Source organism: Euleptes europaea, chromosome 3 (assembly GCF_029931775.1).
Source record: "Euleptes europaea isolate rEulEur1 chromosome 3, rEulEur1.hap1, whole genome shotgun sequence".
Taxonomy (NCBI): Eukaryota; Metazoa; Chordata; class Lepidosauria; order Squamata; family Sphaerodactylidae; genus Euleptes; species Euleptes europaea.
Window position 1 is genome coordinate 79,066,925 of NC_079314.1, and position 21,657 is coordinate 79,088,581.

A 21,657-nucleotide genomic window follows, 5' to 3' on the forward strand; every position below is an offset into this window, starting at 1 on the left:
TTTATTTTTCCTCCTTTGGAAAACTTAACAGCCCATTCCTGAGCTTTTGGCGGCCAGGGATGGTGAGGAGGACGCATTGCTGCAGCACCTCCTAAGCCATTCCACGGCCACTGAAAGTTCGATGGGGCTTTTTGCCCCATTAAAATGGGGCTTTTTGCCCCACTGAGAATAGCGAGGCTGCGCCTGCTAAAAAGCAGGCACAGCTTCACTCTTCTCCTCACCAGTGTACCCAGGGTGAAAGGGGACAGGAGGCTGTCTACAGGCAGCCCCGCCCCCCTGGAACACCCTGGGAACGCCCCCCGGGATGCTGGACACCCCACCCCCTGGAACGCTGGCACGGGCCTTTACACCAATGGGATGCCAGTGGAAGGCCCCGTCAGTGTCCCAGGGTGTCCCAGAGTGTCCCAGCCTCCCCACCGACATTGGGGCCACTAACAGTGGTGTAAGTTGCCTGGATGACGGCATGGGGGCCCCCAACACTGACGCAGCCCCTTCCTGGCCTCCTGAGGACTTACAATACAAAAAAAATCCAGAAACAAACAAGAAAGGAGAGGGGAGCTTTTCAGTGTCAAGTAGGTCTTACCTCTGTCTGCCAGAGCATCTTCATCTGAGCTCTAGGCTATGACCTAGGCTAAGAGCTCAAGGCTGTGGGCACACCAAGGCTTAAAGTACCTTTAAGTGGAGTACTGAGGAGCACAACCTTAGTGAGATGGTATTCAGCTGCTAATTACCAGATAATTTCCTAATTCCTCCCCTGTACAAACACTTTCACCCTTCTGACATTTTTCTGAAAGGGACAAACCAGTTTTTGGCTAGTACAAAAGAGGAGCTCCTGCAGCAAAACTTCTAGATTGATATTTGAACAATCATCTTGCTAGTGAAGCTAGTGTAGCTCAACTATGGCAAAGCTCCTAAAAAGGAACATCCATGCAAGCTTTCAGTAATTTACAGCACCATAACAGTGAAAAACAGATGTTAGCTTGCTTTGCTGTGGATGATACCAGGCAGAATGTGTGATCTGGGTGTGTGTTCTAGCTTTGACATATCAAGTTGGGCACACCTGAGATGCCTCAAACCAGTGCAAGAAATACCTCATCCAGATATACCTTAGGTGTCTATCATGCTGGATGGTTATGGACTCTTTTAACTGAGGAAACGATAACTCCTTCCATGACAGCACTCTTCCCTGACCTTATAGTTCATGGTTGAACTATAGTTTATGGATGCTATTCTTAGTATTATTTACCAGTGATGACATTGTAGATTTTTCTGAAAGACCTTTGAAATTTTCAAAGAAATACACTTTGAACTACAACAGGGGAAACAAATCTTTTCTATTAGCTATGAAGCTTATTTTGCTTTCCCCACAGAGGCGTGCCTGAGGCCTCCTGTGTTGCTATAGTTATCCACACTTTGATAACATCTAGAATACATTACTATGATCCATTATAAATCAGCCTGCCTTTCTAAAGCATCCAAAATACAGTGGTTAGGCTAATGACTGAGGCTCCCTAAAAATGAACAGATCTTACTACTACAGAAAGAATTGGACTGGTTACTGGTATGTTCCTGAGCTCAGTTCCAACAAAGCCATAATTGGCTTGGGACCAGGCTGTCAGAAAGTGCGTGTTGTCCCCAAATGAACTTAGTTATCCTTGAAGGTCATCTTATGGTAGAGCTGTGGTAGAACAGAGACTTTGCATGCAGGTTCAGTCATCCCCAGTATCTCCCAAGTTAAAGGGGTCAGGTAAAACATGATATGAAAAATCTCTATCAGACACCCTGGAAAGCTTTTGCCTGTCAACACTGACCTTGCTATACCAGTGTTCTGACTCAGTATAAGGCAATTTCATGTTTGTGCAGTAGATAGATCACTGAGACATGTGGACAGTTTGACAATGGGAATGAAAAATATTATTTAAAAGCATTGTAAAAGTATAATAGCTGGGACTTATTCAGAAATACCAGGAATTCTTTTCATAATAGCATGTCAGGTTTTTTCTTTTTCTTATTAAGCAAGTATTAGTGTCTTGAAGCAGCATGACCAGTAGGGTTGCCAGGTAGGGCTGTTGAAAAAAAATTCGGTAAAGTTCGGCTTCAGCAAAATTCGGCCCTTTTTAATTCGGGACGTGCCGAAGTCCGAACTCCCCCGCTTCGGATCCGCGAAATTCGGCACGAGATCCGGAGTTCAGGGAAAAATTTGGCCGGGTCTTTGAAGTGCTGGGTGCCGCCTGCCCAGGCAGCGCCCACCACTTCAAACCGAGAGTCGGGAAGGGGGCGGGGGTCTTTAAAGAGCCCCCCCTGCGGGCCTTCACGGGGCTTCCATGAAGGCGCGTGGGGGGCTCTTTAAACAGATCTGCACCTCCCAGCTGGAAGGCGCAGATCTGTTCCCCCCTGCGCGCCTTCATGGGGCTTTCCTGAAGCCGGGTGGGGGGCGCTTTAAACAGATCTGCGCTTTAAACAGATCTTTGCATTCAAGCTGGGAGGCACAGATCTGTTTAAAGCCCCCCCCCCCGCCCGGCTTCAGGGAAGCCCCATGAAGGCACATGGGGGGCTCTTTAAACAGATCTGTGCCTTCCAGCTGGGAGGTGCAGATCTGTCCCCCCCCCCCCGCGCACCTTCATGGGGCTTCCCTGAAGGCGCGCGGGGGCGCTTTAAACAGATCTGCGCCTTCCAGCTGGGAGGCGCAGATCTGTTTAAAGAGCCCCCCGCACGCCTTCACGGGGCTTCCCTGAAGCCGGGCGGGGGGCGCTTTAAACAGATCTGCGCCTCCCAGCTTAAAGAGCCCCCCGTGTGCCTTCAGGGAAGCCCTGTGAAGGTGTGCAGGGGGGGAACAGATCTGCGCCTCCCAGATGGAATGCGCAGATCTGGGGAGTTTAAAGACCCCCCGCCAGGTTTCCCGGGAGTCCCGGGAAAGTGGGCGGTGGGTCTTTAAAGGTGGGAAAAGGCAGGTTCGGGAACGCTGAACCTGCAGAATTTATTCGGCTGTGTATTTATTTAATTATTAATTAATTTGGCTGTTTTTTCGGTTCGGACGAACCGAATCGACAGCCCTATTGCCAAGTCCCTCTTCACCACCAGCGGAGCCTGAGGAGGGTGGGGTTTGGGGAGGGGAGGGACTTCAATGCCATAGAGTCTAATTGCCAAAGTGGCCACACTGTGAAGCATGACGTCGGTATAATTTCTCTTTGAGGACTGGAAGAGTGAGATCTTGTGGACAATTTATCAATCTTGTCTTTGTTGTTAAAGTGTTTGTGAATCGTGTTATGAAAGTTTTGTGAACTGGTATTTAAAGGCACATAAGGCATTGGAAAAATATAAAAATAACAAAAGAATTGTAAGTGGCTGCGTGTTGAGATATTCATTACTTAACAGGAGATTAGCCACCACCTGGAGGTTGGCAACCCTAATGACCAGGACTAACCATCACACCCTGAGGAATTTTCCTTTTTAAACATTTTTGTAACATCCACCTTGATTAACAGTGCAATCCTAAAGAGTTACTCCAGTCTAAGCCCATTCAGTTCAATTGGCATAGACTGGAGTAACTCTGCAAAGGATTGCACTGTAAGAGTTCTAGTGAACTTGGGAAAGCTCACACCCTGTAATGTGTCATGGTCATAATAAAAGGTATAATGCAGACTGTGTTCTGTTTTGTTTTTGTTTTTGTCTGTACTTCCTTATCTATGTAACAATGGTTTATGCCATCTAGTGGCAAGTAAGAAGAACAGCTAATCTCTAAATCAGTGTTGGCCTCAGCAGCACCATCCTATCTTCTTATCTGTACAATTACTTTGGACACTTTGAGGCCAATTAGAAGATGGTTCACCTGCTGTCTCAGCAACCCCACTGTATTCCCAGTACTTGTAAAGGGAGCTGTAGGCAACTGCAACGAAAACCCTGGAGCCATAATCTACAAGTGAAGCATCAAAGATAGCATCCATGTTAAACAAAAACTGGTTATGGGCTATAACTGAAAGGTAATTATGAGAAAAGTACATAAAATCTATTAGATCTAAAAGAATAGCTATGAAAATAGCTAAATCTTTAAACAATTTGATCAATTTTACATTATTTTAGAAAGATCCTTGGTTGTTGTATATTTTTTACTATTTGAAGACTGGTATCTAACTATCCATCATATTGTTTAACCCAAACGTCTTCCAAGGAGCTCAAGGGCAGCATACATGATTCTCCTTTCCCATATTTTACCCTCACAACAATCTGTGAGGTATATTAGGTAAAGAGAAAAAGTGAAAAGCCCAGGGTCAGCCAGCAAGTTACATGGCAAAGAGGTTTTTTAAAAAAAAAAAAAAAACATTTTTTATTATTTTCCATAATATCATATTCAAACATTTCAACAAAAATCATAACAAAGAGAAAAAAAGAAAATATAATATTGTTGAAAGTATATTTTGTCTTTAGGTAAAAACTGAAGCTTCTACTTCACCCCCCTCCATCTTATTATAAATTTATGTACTCTTTTGTATAAAAATTCTAATCCAATAGTATTTTATATAATTAAATATAGTTTCTTGTTTACTATCAATTAAATTGCAATTAGGTATGATTTCATAACATAGATTCCATTATTTCAAATTAACCATACTATAGTAATTATGACTATTAATTATTAGACATTATTTATAATGGTAAAAAATGGATTAGATCAATGAATAACCTTTAAGCGTTCCTATTTGAAATTCATTTTCACAGTAAACCCTCCACGCCTCCCATTCACCCATAAATTGTACTTTTTTTTTTGGTTTATCAATGCAGTAAGTTTTGCCATTTCCATTAATTCTAACATCTTTTGTATCCAGTCTTTTTTGTCTGGAATTTCCATTGTCTTCCATTTAGCTGCATATGTTAATCTTGCAGCGGTGGTGGCATAAATCAAATATATTCTTTGAGTCAAAATAGAATCTGGTATCATGCTTAATAGCATCAGGCAAAGAGGGGTTTTGAACTCGAATCTCCCGGGTCCAGGCGGGGGGAAGAGAAATTTGTTGTTTTGCGATCCCAGACATGCCTTGATACTGCATAGCCAGTGCATAGGCTGTTGCTGATTCCAGTCTTGTTAGCTTGGAGCTGAGATATGCATAGCTATCCTCGTTATAGTTAAGCTAAGTCATTCCAAGGAATCTGGTTCCCTAAGAGTGCTATGATTACAATACAAACATGGTTTTCACTGCATGTACTCTAGCACATCATGCCTGAGTGAGATTCCCAGCTCTGGGTTGGGAAATTCCTGGAGATGTGGGATGGAACCTACAGAGGGTGGGGTTTCTGGAATGGAGACACTTTATTGGGATGCAATGTCGTATAGTCAACTCTCCAATGTAGTCATTTTCTCCAAGAGAACAAAACTCTGTAGTATCAACTGAACTTTCAGGGAGTCTTTAGGCCCTACCTCGAGGGTGGCTATCCTATGCCTGAATGCATGAGGAACTGAGTCATCTGAACGGCTACAAGAGACCTCCTTGTAGCTTGCAATGATGCACAGGCAAAAAGTAATTGCTCTCATTTTACTTAACACATATTTTATTTCAGTTAGTCAATTTATTGTAGCCAAATATGAAAAGTATAACCATGAATTTTTTATTATTCAAATGTGAAACATAATGCATATAAATCTAGGATCATGTCCCATTGGAGCGATAATATTAAAGAGAACCCCTTCTACAGGATCTGATTTGCAGTTATTATCAAAGTGTAGACAGATGGACTTGAATACTACAGACTGGAGTAACAATCATATTCAAAGGTCCTCTAACATTTAGTATAGAGTTTATGCATGCAAAGGTGGTACAAATATTTTGCTACTTTGTAGGCAGAACCACATTCTTCCTCATTGTGCCACATAGCCAGGCGGAGACTATGAACTGAAGAGCCTAAAAAAGGTAACAGGAATAGGATAAGATGACAATCATATTGAATGGTGTTTAAGAAAGGATACAAATTGCTACAATTTCTTCAGTGCTCAAAAGATATGGGTCCAATCCCATCCATGCTTATTTTGACACTAGGATGCACATCCTACCTCTTCTGACAACATTCCCTTTGTGGCAACCACACAAGCCCTGTTTCAGCAGGAGAAACAGAACATACTGCATCCTTTGAGGTTCATCAGCAACATTTTGAATTCTATTATATCTTCTAAATCAAAGCTCTCTGAGTTGCATCATGTCAGTATGTTTGCCATTAGGCACAGTTGCAACACCAACCAATATAAACCCTGGCCCCCAAAGTACATGACTATCTGTGTTAGCCACATGTACACAATACAGTTTCAAGGACATATACCAAAAGTTAGGATGCACCTGCAATAAAATCGATATGTAAAATAGCTGCTGTTTGGCATATTGTAACATTGAGAGCAGCAGGAAAAGAGGAAGACCCAACAAGAGATGGACTGACTCAATAAAGGAAGCCACAGCCCCCAATTTGCAAGATCTGAGCAAGGCTGTCAAAGACAGGACGTTTTGGAGGACATTGATTCATAGAGTCGACATGAGTCGGAAGCAACTTGACGGCACTTAACACACACACACAACATTGCCACATTGCCAATACCATCTCGAAAGGTTATATAACATTCTTACTTCTACAGCTAGCAGTCCAAAATGAATCCCAAATAAAATCCAAATAGTTTCTTCATACCATGCCTCAATATCTTCCTCACAACCCTAAAAAAATGAAGAAAACCAAGATTAAATAATTTTGTTTTAATTCTTTCATTTGCACTGCATGATTTCCAGCTATATGGGGCTAAAAATTACTGGTAGGAAGACACTTTCAAGGAACGAATGGGTTCTCTCAGTCTCCAGAGTTGATAAACAATGCTCATTGTGTGGGTGTTTGGTTCTAAAAAATGTAAACTGTTTTTTGTGCCTTTATAATTTTTTTTTTTCAGGCAAAATACTATTGAACAAGTCCATTTGGTTAAAATTGGATGGTTAGTCTGCTGTTCTTGCATAAGCTTCTTAAAATATAAACATTTCAGATGCAGGTGAACACTTTTTATTTGCACTAATCCCTTTGGATAGTGTAGGCTACAACTCTAAATAAATTAACTCCAAAAAACTGCTGAGAAAACCACTACCCTACAGACAAAAGTTAACATATAACCTTACAGTAACAAAAACCAAATCTTTACAAGTTAGCTACATTATTCTTGGCTCAGGCGATGTTGTGGAATTCTGCTGTCCTTAAAAGTTAAGATATAACTGGTTGTAGAAGTTGAATGTGAGGCAAGGAAGACTCTTTAGTGTTTCTGAATGGCTGCAAGTTTTCCAATGTACTCCTAAGCAGAGTTGTTGGACTAATGGTATTTGAGGACCAAGTCTGGCAACAGCATACCCTGAGGTGTAGCAGCTGCTGGGACCCAGGGCCAGCATGGCGTAGTGGTTAAGAGCAGCGGCTTTTAATCTGTAGAACTGGGATTGATTTCCCCACTCCTCCACATGAGTGGCAGACTCTAATCTGGTGAACCGGGTTTGTTTCCCCACATGAAGCCTGCTGGGTGACCTTGGGCCAGTCCCAGTTCTCTCAGAACTCTCTCAGCCCCACCTACCTCACAAGGTGGCTGTTGTGGGGAGAGGAAAGGATTGTGATTGTAAGCAACTTTGAGACTCCTTAAGGTAGAGAAAAGCGGGGTATAAAATCAACTCTTTTTCCCCCCAGCGTGGTGTAGTGGTTAAGAGTGGTGGGTTGGGGGGTGGGGGGTGCTTTGGAGCAGTGGACTATAAACTGGAGAACCAGGTTTGATTCCCCACTCCTCCACATGAGCAGCGGATGCTAATCTGGTGAACTGGATTTGTTTCCCCACTCGTACACATGAAGCCAACTGGGTGACCTTGGGCTAGTCACACTCTCTCAGCCCCACCTACCTCACAGGGTGGTTATTTTGGGGAGGGAAAGGTGATTGTAAACCAGTTTAATTCTTCCTTAAGTGGTAGAGAAAGTTGGCATATAAAAAACTGACCTTCTTTTTCTTTTGGTGTGGCCCACTGCCGCCACCACCCATCCACATGCCTTGCTTACTGCCTACCCTTCCCCTTCCTGCTCACAAGCGCTCTACTAACTGGTGGCAGCACTTCCATTAGGGTTGCCAGCTCCGGGTAGGGAGATACCTGGAGATTTCTAGGGCAGAGCCTGAGGAGGGCGGGGTTTGGGAAGGGTAGGGACTTCAATGCCATAGAGTCCAATTGCCAAAGTGGCCATTTTCTCCAGGTCAACTGATCTCTATCGGCTGGAGATCAGTTATAATTGCAGGAGATCTCCAGCTAGTACCTGGAGGTTGGCAACACTAACTTCCAATGACATGAACAACTTAGTGCCATCAGGTAAAGGGTATGCTTGGTGGGCTGCCTGGCATATGAGACAAGGTCCTCTTGGTGGTGACACCAAGACTCTGGAATGTCACCTTCCAGAATGTATGTTTGGCCCTCTCCCTGGATGGTTTAGAAGGCTTCATCTCTTTTGTCAAGCTGTTTAAAATAAATACATTTCTGGTTCAATTCATTTGATATCCTAGTTTTCAAAATGTCTTGTTGCAGACAAAAGACTTACCTTAGTGTACGTGCCATTTTTCAGTGTATCACAAAACCAATCCTTTGAGTTGGAGGTTGTGCAAGAACATGGCACCTGATTTGCATGTTCTTTGTGTTCATTCCCTTTCCAGTCTGTGAAATTGTATCTCCCGCAGCATTGTAGCTGGGACAGGAGGACAGAAGGAGGAAGACCTCAGCTACTAATATGGCATGCTCAATGAACATGATACATTGTTTCAGTAACAACAACAGTATGTCCTGCTACACAGTTGCCTGAATAGTGACAAATGGAGGTGCAATAGCAGAGTTTATTTTCATTGGAAGAGGGACAGGGGAAGAGAGAGAGAGTGAATGAACGAATGAACCAGCAAACGAACTGGAGATTTTATGTTGTCACAAATACACAACGCAATAAAAAAAAAATTTCACAATAAAAAAAGTCTTCGTAAATACAGAACACAATTAAAACATCTTGTTGACGGGCAGTTGCTCGCCAATCCATCGCCAAGCTCAGATGCAGGGATTGTGTGGGTGTAGCTGGGTCAGGAGGGCATCACAAAACCCTGGGGCTTTGAGTGGGGAAAGGCCCATCGCGATGCAGCGTTTCCAGGTATAAACTGGAAGTGATGCCATTGTGTCGGTGCAGCCATGCGCACATGTGAACCCTGCCTTAGCTCTGCCCCAAAAATATCCCGTCAGAGGAAGGGGGGGGGACCTGGCAATCCTAGCCATAGAGTGTGGAGTCAAATACCAAATGGCTGCTGCAGGATGAGGAGCCAACCACAAAACATCAGGGAGTGAGCTTGTGCATAAACTCTAGGGTTGCCAACCTCCCACTATTACAACTGATTTCCAGCCAATAGAGATCAGTTCACCTGGAGAAAATGGCAGCTTTGGCTATTGGACTCCATGGCATTGAAGTCCCTCCCCTCCCCAAATGCTGCCCTCCTCAGGCTCCGCCCTAAAAAACTCCTGCTGGTGGTAAAGAGGGACCTGGCAACCCTAACAAACTCAAACATTTTAGGCAGAAGCTTTATTTAACAGGACGTCTTTTAAAGTGAACATATTGTTTTTAAAAAATTCTTATGTACACACCCAGTGATGCAGTGAAGATCCTTGTGTTGTGGTGGCATCTGCTGCTGAAGCAACTATTTAAAAATCTGCATAGCCAAACAGCCCTCTAATGGCCAAACAGAAGCCGCACTGGACAAAAGCCCCACACAGCCCTGCACACTTTCTAAAAACTCTTGGCAGGCACCAGGAAAGGTGTCAGTGGGTAACATGTTGGGATCCCTTGCACTAAAGGTTCGTTCATATTTTTTACAACATAGAAGTTCAAGTGTATGCTTCACGGAGTTTGGCTTACCATACGCTGAATGCTGTTCAGAATATTCCACTGAGGTTCCTTTTCAGGCCGTTTTGTATTCCCATAGGTAGAAATAAGTTCATCCATTTGAACTTTCCACCGTTTGTTAACCTGCTCATAGTATTTAACAGCTCTGTTAATGTGGAGTTGTTTTAATTTGAATAACAACATGGTTAGTGGTGCTATTTATTGCATTACTAGAAATCATTTGTATCTGCCCCTTCTACCGAGCTTGATCTTCATGGAGATTATAAGAATATTTTAAGGGGAATTAAGAAGAGTCTACCTCTGTGGCATGGACTGAGACTGAAAGAGCCTGCTAGGCACAAATGCATACATATGCACATTAAAGTTTCCTCCTTTTCCCCAATGTGCAGCTGTGTGAGTTATATCAGAGACCATTTTTAACATTTCCCAGACTTTTAGGAACAGCTAGTTAGGTGGTACAGATGTTGGATTGTATTCACAAGGGGAGGGGGAACTAGAAGCCCCCACAGATTATGCCACACTCTCATTCAGTCCTTTGGATCCTCTTTGCTCTGGACTGGATTGGAGGGGCAATTTGGGCAACCACCTGCCATTTCCCCTAGCAAACATTCAGACTACCCAGCAGGCAAACACTGCCATTCCCTTGGCAACCACTTATTTCCTCCTTATCAAGTTTGCCTCTCATTTTGAGAACAGCAGTACAACCATGCATCTGCCCAGGCTGTTACTTCATGATGGCAGGAAACTAGAGACCTCCTTCATTTTTGCATAGTGATTTTGTAAATGTGCAGCAATATCCACATATTTATTTATTTTTCAAATTTATAGCCCACCCTTGTCCCTAGCGAGCCAGGCTCAGGGCGGGTAACAACAATTAAAAACATAAATATATCCAATATATAAAATCATCAACACCATTAAAACCATAATCTTAATAATCAACATCATTAAAACCATAATCTTAATAAATCATTTATACTCAGATGGCCATAAATATACCTAGGGGCCACAGCGTAATAAATATCAGCAGATCAGCCCCCCACAGATTTCAAGAGTGGGGGCAGGATGGAAAGGCCCACTGTGAACACTACAGGTGCCATTTGGTCTCCCACAATGGGCCAGATGACTACCTCTAGATCATTTCTGATTGAGGCCACAGTGGAGGAGGAAGGCTAAAGCTCCTTCTTCAAATTCAACCCAACTTAGAAGTTTATTCAGTAAAGCTGTATTTTTCTTCATACCTGGGAATTCCCCCATACATGTAAAATCTTCTCCCCCATTTTTGCCTGACCCTGTTGTATGGCTTTTGCTGTCTGCAGAAGTTCTAGAATTTTGAAATTAGATATATAGCTAGATATACATACCATTCCTGTTCCTATATAGAGATGTATGAGCATTCCAACTTGGGCCACAAAGACAAGGAAAACAAGAACCATATACTGAAAAATAACATTTATAACGTTAAATAATGGGTTGTTTCAAAGATGAACACTGTACAAAACATAACAGATAAGGATAGAACTTATATGATTAAAATAACTGTTATTATATGATATATGATATATGATTAAAACACTGTTATTTTCATTTTAAAAGAAAATAAAAGTCAGGGCTTAAAATAAACGTCTTATTTCCTTTAAAATGTTTTTAACAGTGCACATGGAGCCTATATTTGATTAGTGGAACTGTGTGGGGATTGAAGAATTAAGCCTCTTCTTCCATTCCCATATGGCCCCGATCCAAATCATGGCTGTCGACACACACTATTTAGATTTTAAACTGTTGCCAATCAAGATTTTCTTCTCATCTGTTGATGCACTGTGGCACGCATCATGTCATGTGTCAGACATCTTGTCGTAAATCTGCTTTTTATTCTTCTTGTAGAGCTTCCATCATAATCCAGTAAATGGAAACTATGAATTATTCCTTTAATATTCTTTCTGAATATTGTTACAGCCCATCAGTTGTTACTCCCTTGTCACATAGGCTCTAGATGTCTGTCACATTTTCAGATCATAGTATTGCATGGGAAATTGGAGCATCATGATTTAGAATACTGTAGCCATGGCCCCAACCCAGATGGTCTCCACTAGCAACTAACATTAAATAGTACATTACGAAATCTGAGCATCATGAATCACCCAGACATAATATGGTCTTGACTAGGATCATCTCCCGACTTTGCTTTAAGAGTGATCAGTTTCAGTTCTCATGCTAATCTCCTCTTTATGGACTGAGTACTCTCCCTCTCCTGTGCTAGAGAACACATTACTGAGTCATTTTTAAAAAAGGAGACCAGCATTAAAAGGAGACCAGCATTATAGGCATTTGCCTCACCATAGCAGGCTTACTCCCAAACACACAAAATAGAATACAGGACTACTTTGCAAAGGCTAAGATGAGGGTATGATATGAGGCAGATCTCTGTCTGTAAAAGGGAAATTGTGTCTGTGTATATGGATGGCCCAGGCTAGCCTGATCTCGTCAGATCTCAGAAGCTAAGCAGGGTCAGCCCTGGTTAATATTAGGATGGGAGACCACCAAGGAATACCAGGGTTGCTGTGCAGAGGAAGGCACTGGCAAACCACCTCTGTTAGTCTCTTGCCATGAAAACCCCAAAAGGAGTCGCCATAGGTTGGCTGCGACTTGACGGCACTTTACACACACATATGCACATAACCCTGATTCAGATTGTGGGTTCATGAGGAGGGGAGATTAGTCAACTCTTTGATTATCATTTGGTTTCACAAATTGAAACTGGACTCTCTGTGATTTTATTAGTGCTTTGAAGTGTGTGGGGAGATTTTTTTAAAATGACACTCAACCCCCTTAAAATGCTAATGACTTTGATGGGTATCTGGCTTCAGTTAGAGAACCAGGAAGGATTTGAAGGGAGCAGCAACTCATGGATTGGGTTTCAGGGAATATCCCAGCCCCTACCACTGATTGACTCAATAAAGGAAGACGCAGCCCTCAATTTGCAAGATCTGAGCAAGGCTGTCAAGGATAGGACATTTTGGACTTCCGGTGGTGCTGCTGGGGAGAGCACTCCATTTCCCCAGGCTGTCCTGGGAGAAATCCAAGTTTGCGTTATTTCTGGGGTACATAGATACCCCAATCCGACCCTTGCAAGTGGGTTGGAAAGCAGGAATTCCCTGCAGCCCGCAAACGCGGTTTGACCTCCTAGGTACTCTGAGGGGGCTTTTTAAGCCCCTCGGAGTCCTGGACGCCGGTCCTGCGAGGGCACTAGGGAAGGACATCGCCAAAACGCAACTTAGGCATCAAGCTCCACCCTCCACCACCTTAATACCAACATAAGGACTACATAAAGAAAAGAACCTCACCTCTTGACACCCAAGTGAGTACAAAAGAACTCTTCGTCTACTTACTGGAAACTTGAACAGACGGGGGGCTGATAAGAATATTTCTGGGACCCCCATTCCTCCTTAATCTGAACTGAAAAAGTTTGATCTGAGTTAGCCATCGGGATTAGCGACAGGAGCCTTATCAATCCGATCAGCCTAAACCATAATAAAGAGTCGGAAGGATACCTTTTGATTGACAAGAACTATCACCAATGGGTCCAAGGGAAGGGGAGGGTGATTTTTCTTCCTGATTTTCCGGCGAAGAATATCCTGCCACGTTTGCAGTAAGGGAGCGCCTGGAACGGAAGACCCTCTATAACAACCTATCTATCATCGGAACTAAAATAACAGGAAGTAGTTGTAGGACCGATTACGCGTCGCACTCGAGTTACTTGGAAATCATTCCTGAAGGAACAACCATCGAGAAGAGGCGGTAGAAGGTCCACGGCACTAGCAACTTCCTGTATACTTCCTGATCAGCCCGACCTAGAGCGACCGAAAAAAACTCACTGGTATTTCAAAACTTTAAAACGCAATTCTAGAGCCAATTTCGACTCTTTTCAACCCGAAAAAATTATAAGGCTGATGTTTGAATTATTATCTTTTAATTAGAACTTTAAAGGCCCTGTCTGTGCACATGTATTTTACCAGCTTCTTTTGGCTTAATACATAGCCCTGCTCCTATGAAATCAAAGGGAATTTTACAGAATTCAAACATGGAAAAAAAAATACAGGACATGCTTGCTAAACATTCTGAGGCGACAATTAAACAATTAAAACAGATTTCAACACAGATGGCTCAACTGATTTCAATGATGACGACTCTTGACCAATCATCACAGGTAGGCAATCAGAAGTTGGATCTGGTTATAGAAGACATAAAAGTCTTGAAAATTCAAACGATGACCACAAATACAGACATACAAGCAATGGACTCTTCTGCCCAAAAAGTCATGGAAGAATACAAGGATACAAAGAAGAAGACAGATGTTCAAGAAAGCAACCAGCCGGCGATAAAGAGATCAGACATACAAGAAATAGACTTTTCATTTAAAAAAGTCATGGAACGACGTCTGGATATAAGGAAGAAGAGAGCAGGTCAAGGAATACAGATTGAAGCCACGATGGAGATGAAGCCCAGAAAGAGTTATTTTTGGATACGTATCCTGTCTGAGGAAATGAGAGAGAACAAAGAAATCCTGTTCCCATACCTGACTGGCCTATTTCAGTTACAGAAGGAAGTATTAGACCATGGTTAAAGGATTGATTTAAACAAGATTGCTGGATCCAAAGGCTTTGATAGTGTGGACGGGTGGCATGGCTATTAATGATGTAGTGGAATTAAGATTAAGACATTATTTTGGGAATAAAGGGCTAGAAATTCTTGAGAAAAAAGACTGGATTGTTAAAATGTTTGAAGTGGCAGAAATGGCAAAACTCACAGCTATTCTAAATGAAGAAAATGACGTTCGGTTTCTGGGGGAATGGGAGGTGTGGATGCATTATTGTGAATATGAGTTAAAATTGGGAAGAATGGAAGAATACTTTCTAATCTGATCCAGAGGATTATTTTTGGGTTTTTTTATAATGAATAAGCATAATTATATTTACTAACAGATTATGGTTTTTTTTATACAGGATATTGATAGTTTATTAAGATTAGATTAACTACGACGAGATGAACTTTTTATTAAGAGGAAGATAGAGGTGAAGGGGAAGTCAAAATTTTTCATTTCTTTTTTTTTCTTTTTTTTCTTTATTATATGTTATGGAACTATAACAACTTTAGGTTAGAATTGAAATTTTATATTGTCATAGATGTTGTTTAATGCAATGGAAAATTTTTAGTATAAAATCCAATAAAATCTATATATATATAAAAAAAAAAAGGATAGGACATTTTGGAGGACATTGATTCATAGGGTTGTCAAGAGTCAGAAGCGACTTGATGGCACTTAACACAACCACTGAACACGGTTGAGGGGGAAGGGAATGTGGAGTGCTTACCAGAAGTGGTGAAGGAGCTGCCAGGGTCATGGCTGCAGAACCATGCAAGCATATAGTTACTGAGTAAACCTCTGAGTAAATCTCCCAATACTAGTGCCTTGAGGGCTACATCAGTGAAAGGCCTCACCCTCTGTGTCCTATTGTTGGCCCTCCAGAGTAACTGGTTGTCCACTGTGTGGAACAGAATGCTGGAGTAGATGGACCAGTGGTCTGATCCAACAAGGCTCTTCTTATGTTCTTATGAGTGACCAGGGGAACAGAGCGTGGGATGACAACACTGGCCTCTTTCAGATTCTACTGGACTCTCCGTAGCTTGCCCATCTGCATGGCCCTCTCTCATAACACTGGCCACATACACTACTTACCACAGTGACTAAACATCTGATCCTTCTAATGCTTCCTAGGTATCCCAAGAGACCAATGAAGACAATGATGGATCCAGTGGCAAGTAGCATATTAGAAATTGAATCCCTCAAAGAATTTTCACCTGTAGATACTAATACAAAATGCATTTATATTTTGAAACTTTTAAACATCTGTGACATTGCCAAACATATCACCACAATATCCGTTCATAGCCATTAGTGCATATGTAGAATTAGAAACAGTGACTTTGCTTAGTTCAGACTGATCTGTGCAAGAGATTCTTTGTTTGCATGGCAAAGAAGGTAGTCCAGCATTTTTAACATTGAGAAAACAAACTTTGCCAATGTGAACAAGGAACTCCCAGGTGTTTTTTAACCACACATTGCTTGGATTAAGGGCCAGTCACAGGTAAATACATTTCTCAGTGGACCTTTGAATTCTACCCACCAAAGACAAGAACTCTACTGTTGTTTATGTGATCACTTATCCTGGAATGAAAGAGGAGTGATTCAAGAATGTATCACAGCAACCTTAAGCAGGGGCTGTGGCTCAGTGGTAGAGCATCTGCTTGGCATGCAGAAGGTCCCAGGTTCAATCCCTGGCATCTCCAGTTAAAGGGACTAGGCAAGAAGGTGATGTGAAAGACCTCTGCCTGAGACCCTGGAGAGCCACTGCCAGTCTGATTAGACAATACTGACTTTGATGGACCAAGGGTCTGATTCAGTATAAGGCAGCTTCATGTGTTCACCCCATGGCTTCATGTGTTCAGGTAAACTCAGAATGGTGTTTACTTCCAGGAAAGTGTTATTAGGTTTACACTATCAGTGGCCTGCTTCATTTCTTCAGCATACAAACAAATCAAACTTTGAACAAGTCATGGATTATCCCAAGATAATTGATAGTACAAATATAATTTCTACTGAAAAATAAAAAGGTAGTCCCTATGCAAGCATTGGGTCATTACTGATTCATGGGGTGACATCACATCCTGACTTTTACTAGGCAGACTATGTTTATGGGGTGGTTTGCCATTGCCTTCCCCAGCCATCTACACTTTACCCCCAGCAAGCTGGGTATTCATTTTATCGATGTTGGAAGGATGGAAGACTGAGTCAACCTTAAACTGGCTACCTTAAACTGACTTCCGTCAGGATTGAACTCAGATTATGAGAATAACTTTGACTGCAGTACTGCACCACAAGGCAGACCAATGTCTCAACAACATTAAAAATGAGACTAGTTTGCTTTGAGGCCATAGCTCATTACTAAAACAAAAAAATGCTTTTAATAAGAACTAAAAAAAAAAATCACATTTCAACTAAAGTTGCCCTTCAATAAACATCTGAAATTCATGTTAGGATACAGTCATGAAAATCACCTATGAGCTGACTGGAGCGTAGCACAATGTTGGCATGCATACAGACTATCCATCACAATAATTTGCACACATGAAGGCACTGTGCCCACGTCTGGGTGAATGCACATAGGAAGGGACAGGCCAGCATGTTCAGTCATGTGAAGTGGAGGGTGGGGCCAGCATGCTCTTCCCTGCTCCCCTACTAAGCACATTGCTCTGTGTACCAAAATGTTATGTGTACAGAGCACAAAAGAATAGGTCCTGACAGGCAAAATTTGACATAAGGGTGATAACATCAGGAGGTGAAGAAGGTAGAAGTAGGGATAACCAGGGTAGGAATATGTGTTCATTTAAATTCCACATGTTCAGGCTTAGTTTCAGTAGGGAAACAGTGTGTCAAAACTTTCATAGAAAAGGCTCCAAACATTTATAGTTATTATAAAGTTATTGTATAGAAGGCAAGTGTTCCTTGTGGTATACCAGGTTAGTATCAGGAGACCCTGGTGTGAATTCCCACTGTGCTATGGAAACATGTTGGGTGACCTTGGGCAGTCACACATTCTCAGTCTAATCTGTCTCACAGAGTTGTGGGGATAAAATGGAGGAGAGGAGAATGATGTAAGGCACTTTGGGTCCCCATTGGGAAGAAAGGTGGGTATAAATGATGCAAATAAATAAATAAATAAAATATGACCAATGTGGCAAAGTAACTTTCCATTGCTATTCATTATGTCCCCTGTGATTAAATGGTGCTATACTTGTTCATCCCTTTAAAATCCTATAAAGGTATTCTCTATATTGGTTCTCATATTCTCTATACTTGCTATGTAGGGCCATCATAATCTGCACTGACATGAAGAAAATTGTCCAGTGTTTAAGATGAGCCAAAGAACAGAAATGGTTTGCTAGGTAAAGTGGGGGCCGCAGAGTGCCCATAAAGTGTGCACCAGTAAGAAGTTCTTTAGAATTATCAAACTGATTTCCGTCTAAACACTGGAAACCCAAACTATTTGGAATGTTGGCTGGTATGTATCAGAGCCAAACTGGTATAAAGCCAAGAATCCTCCTATGACAACCCTACAGATCAACCTGATATTTCCTTCATTGATTCTGAAAACAAGTTTGTATGATGAAGGAGGGCATCATGACATGTCAACAAATTAGATACTTCAGTTCCTGCAGTATAAACAGATATTGCAATGCAATACTGCCACCATGTGGGAAACTGACTGTTAAACTGACTGTTAAATGGACTGTATTTTCCAAGTTACAGAGAACAAAAACACATGCAAAGTATTTATACTCACATAAAAATGTGACAAATTTGTTTCCATCAAGCAAAATCCAGTGACCAAATGCTACAAGCATAAGACCTAATAGCTGAAAGTAATTAAACATGTTTTTCTTCAGTTCCATATGTTACTATAGTACTGAATAAGTAATAAATTTGTCAGTGAGAATATAAGTGTCTTACCAAGAAAATTCCATTAAGAATATTTAAGAAGTAAGCGAGTACAAAGAATTTGTCTCTTTTTTTCATTGTTGTTTTTATTAAAATTGCATCTGGAAATAAAGGTTGCACATGATGTTAATTTGAAAAATCCAGTCCCATCTTATAAATATTCATGTTCAGAATCATCAAATGTTAGTAAATCGTTTCCATTTTTTTAAAATCCAAGATGCTCTACACAGATGTAGGCTGACTTCAGTCTTGTGTGGTCTTTTAAAAATAATATTCCCATGGTCTTCCAACATGTTTTGCATTTACACAGAAAGAATGCTAAGGCATAACTTGAAGGATATCAGCAGCAAAGTAGAGGTTTTTATGACCTCTTAGCCTTGCACTTCCAGATGTTTTGGTGTTAGAATTCATAAAATTTACCCTAAGTAATTGTTACCAACATCTCAAATAGATAGGGTTGCCAACTGCCAGGTAGTATCAGGAGATCTCATGCTAATTCAACTGATCTCCAGCCGATAGAGATCAGTTCACCTGGAGAAAAATGGCCGCTTTGGCAATTGAACTCTATGGCATTGAAGTCCCTCCCCTCCCCAAACCCTGCCCTCCCCAGGCTCTGCCCCAAAAATCTCCTGCCAGTGGCGAAGAGGGACCTGGCAACCCTACAAATAGAGCCTAATACTTTCTTCTTTTTGCCTCCAATTCTTCTATAAAACCCAAATATTTGTTTATTTGCAGCACAACAAACTGCTTCTGTGCATAGGTAGCACAAGTTTATCCAATAGATTAAACGGGGTTATTTGTTAGTAATTAGACCACATGAGCTTCAAAATATTAAAGATGCCACTAAAAAGATTTTGGTGTAGAAACAGAAAAGGACAAGATTTAGGGAGGGAGGGACCTCAGAGGCAACTCTCCAATGCAGCCATTTTCTCCAGGGGTACTGATCTCTGTAATCTGGAGATCAGTTGTCATTCCAAGAGACATCTAGGCCCCACCTACATGCAAAGCAGATGTTTTGTCAACGAGCAACAGCCCCTCCCCAGGACAGATGCCATCAATGTTCCCATGGACACACTGGTGTGGGCAGTTTGATGCAGGGGTATGAATAATGTTGGACCCTGCATGCCTATATTGTTGACAGGTGCCACTTCCTGATGGCAATTCACATGTACTCCCCCCACACACACACACACACACTCACTACCACCTTCCTGTGACTTGTGGCAAAGAAACTGCAGTTTTCAGCATGGTTATGTTACGACAGATGTTATTGTTCCACACTGTGTTATATACATGGACACTTGCAAAGGAAATACAACGGCTGCATCAAGCCTCAGAATTCCATATTGAGCCAAAAGAGGCTGCTTTCAAGTGTAACTGTCCTGTTTGTTGCACAATTCTCTGTCCTGTTTAGATTTATGCTGTACCTCTGAGCTAACAGAAGACATGTGCAGTTTTACGGAAGTGTAGAGACAAAAGATCTTGGAAACTGAAATTGAACGCCCTCATAAAATGAACTTTTTTTTTTTTTTTTGCTTTTGTACATGATCAATTCAACATAAACTTGACCATGTAATCCCATAGACAAACGTACCCAGGGGTTGACTGGGTCTTCTTTTTTTAATTTCACTGTCCGGATAAAAACAATAGGAAAAAATAATGTTCATGCTATACTATTTAATTTAAATCCACTTCCATATATCTGGGGGACATTTCAGCACCTGCTGGCAATGCTGACTTATGGTAAAAATGACAATGGTTCAGTAATTGTTTTGGTGTTACTACATGAAACTCAACAATAATGCATTTAAAAAGACTACCTAACTATTGCAAATCCGGAGATCGTATAGTACTGAAGCATAGTTCATGTAAACATCTGACAGCCCTAATACTAGTCAACATTGTTTCCAAGTGCAACTCCTCCAAAGTTTTGTCCTTACCTTTATTACCTTTGGTTCACCTGTAAGGACACAAGTCCAGAGTTTAGTTCTTCACTCTGCCAATTTACTCTAAGTTCTACTTTAATATTAAGGAGTGTCACCTTAGTGCTCCAATCACCTATGTATAGTTGTTTTCAGGAGACTTCCTTGTTACAGAGGTAACTATGTGCTCAGCTATGGAAGTTTGTTTCGTTTTCAGTGTTATTGTCTGGCTTTCTTTATTTTAAAACTGTTTACTCCACACTCCATAGCCGACAGGCTTTCAAGATGGTTTCTAAAACACTATTTATCAGAAAACTTTTAATTTGTCTTTTTTGCAATCTGTTTTGTCCTTTGTCGATTTTGTCATGGTTTTGACTTGTCGTCGGTTTTTACTCTCATGGTTGCAAGTAGACACTTTTGTCCAAAGGGAGAACATGCATTTAAAAAGAGATCTAACAAACACATCCCTCGTTGATCTAGGGTGCTGGCAATGCGAATATGGCGGGAAGCACCGTCGCCAATTCATGGTGACCCCCCTGGCGCTTGCAAGGCAAGAGACAAAACAGAGTTGGGGGAATTTAAATAAGTATCAGCTGTGGAAATGTTTATCTGCGTGCGTTTAAAAGCGTGCAAAATAACAATATTTGGTTTTTGAGAAGCAATGGGAAAGGTCGGGGGGGGGGAAAGCTTTCTCCTAAGCTTCCTTCTCAAGCCCAGCCTTCAGCGTTTGGGTAGAGCACTGGTTCCCAACCAGGGGTCCGTGGACCCCCAGGGGTCCACGAGAACTAAATTAAGGTCCGCAAAACAAAGTTATAAACCCATAATAAATTAATATTTTCAATTAAAAATTCTCTATTATAAAAATATATATTCAAATATTATTCTAAGTTTAATGTTTAACTAACAGTTATGATTAAAGTTTATTTTCAAACTCTCGGAATTTTTATTTTGAACCTTGGGGTCCCTGCACCGAACAAAAAAGTCCTAGTGGTCCCTGGTCAAAAAAAGGTTGGGAACCACTGGGGTAGAGGATACCAAACCAGTCTGAACCAATCACTCCACGTCTCCCATGGAATGATTATACCTCGCCCCTGCCTGTCCTCTCCTTCTCATTAAAGCCAACGGGAAAACGTAACCAGTTTTAACCTTTGTCGGCTTCCGTAGCTAGCTTTCCCCCCGCCCTCCGTTTCCGATTCGTTGTTGCCATGGTGACACTTCCTGTAACATTTAGCGCCTTGCTCTAGACTCGCGGCTTCTGAAGCAGGTAAG

General features: G+C 41.7%; 1 protein-coding gene across 1 annotated transcript; it reads right to left on the reverse strand.

Moving 5' to 3' along the window:
- Positions 1-5,810: 5,810 nt before the first annotated feature.
- TSPAN19 (tetraspanin 19) lies at positions 5,811-18,562 on the reverse strand. Its single transcript, XM_056847567.1, has 8 exons — positions 18,479-18,562; positions 18,312-18,384; positions 15,647-15,777; positions 11,274-11,348; positions 9,922-10,032; positions 8,575-8,718; positions 6,606-6,689; positions 5,811-5,894 (listed from the first exon to the last, which is right to left on the reverse strand). The coding sequence occupies exons 1-8, from the start codon at positions 18,542-18,544 to the stop codon at positions 5,823-5,825; spliced, it is 756 nt and encodes a 251-aa protein (XP_056703545.1). The 5' UTR covers positions 18,545-18,562; the 3' UTR covers positions 5,811-5,822.
- Between the last annotated feature and the right edge of the window lie 3,095 nt (positions 18,563-21,657).

Coding starts and splice junctions, on each gene's coding strand:
- TSPAN19 (XM_056847567.1), bottom strand. CDS start 18,544: ATGAAAAAAAGAGACAAATTCTTTGTACTCGCTTACTTCTTAAATATT. Junction 15,778..18,311: donor CAAATTTGTCACATTTTTAT/GTGAGTATAAAT, acceptor ATTTTGTATTAG/TATCTACAGGTGAAAATTCT. Junction 11,349..15,646: donor TCAGATGTTTAGTCACTGTG/GTAAGTAGTGTA, acceptor GTTATTTTTCAG/TATATGGTTCTTGTTTTCCT.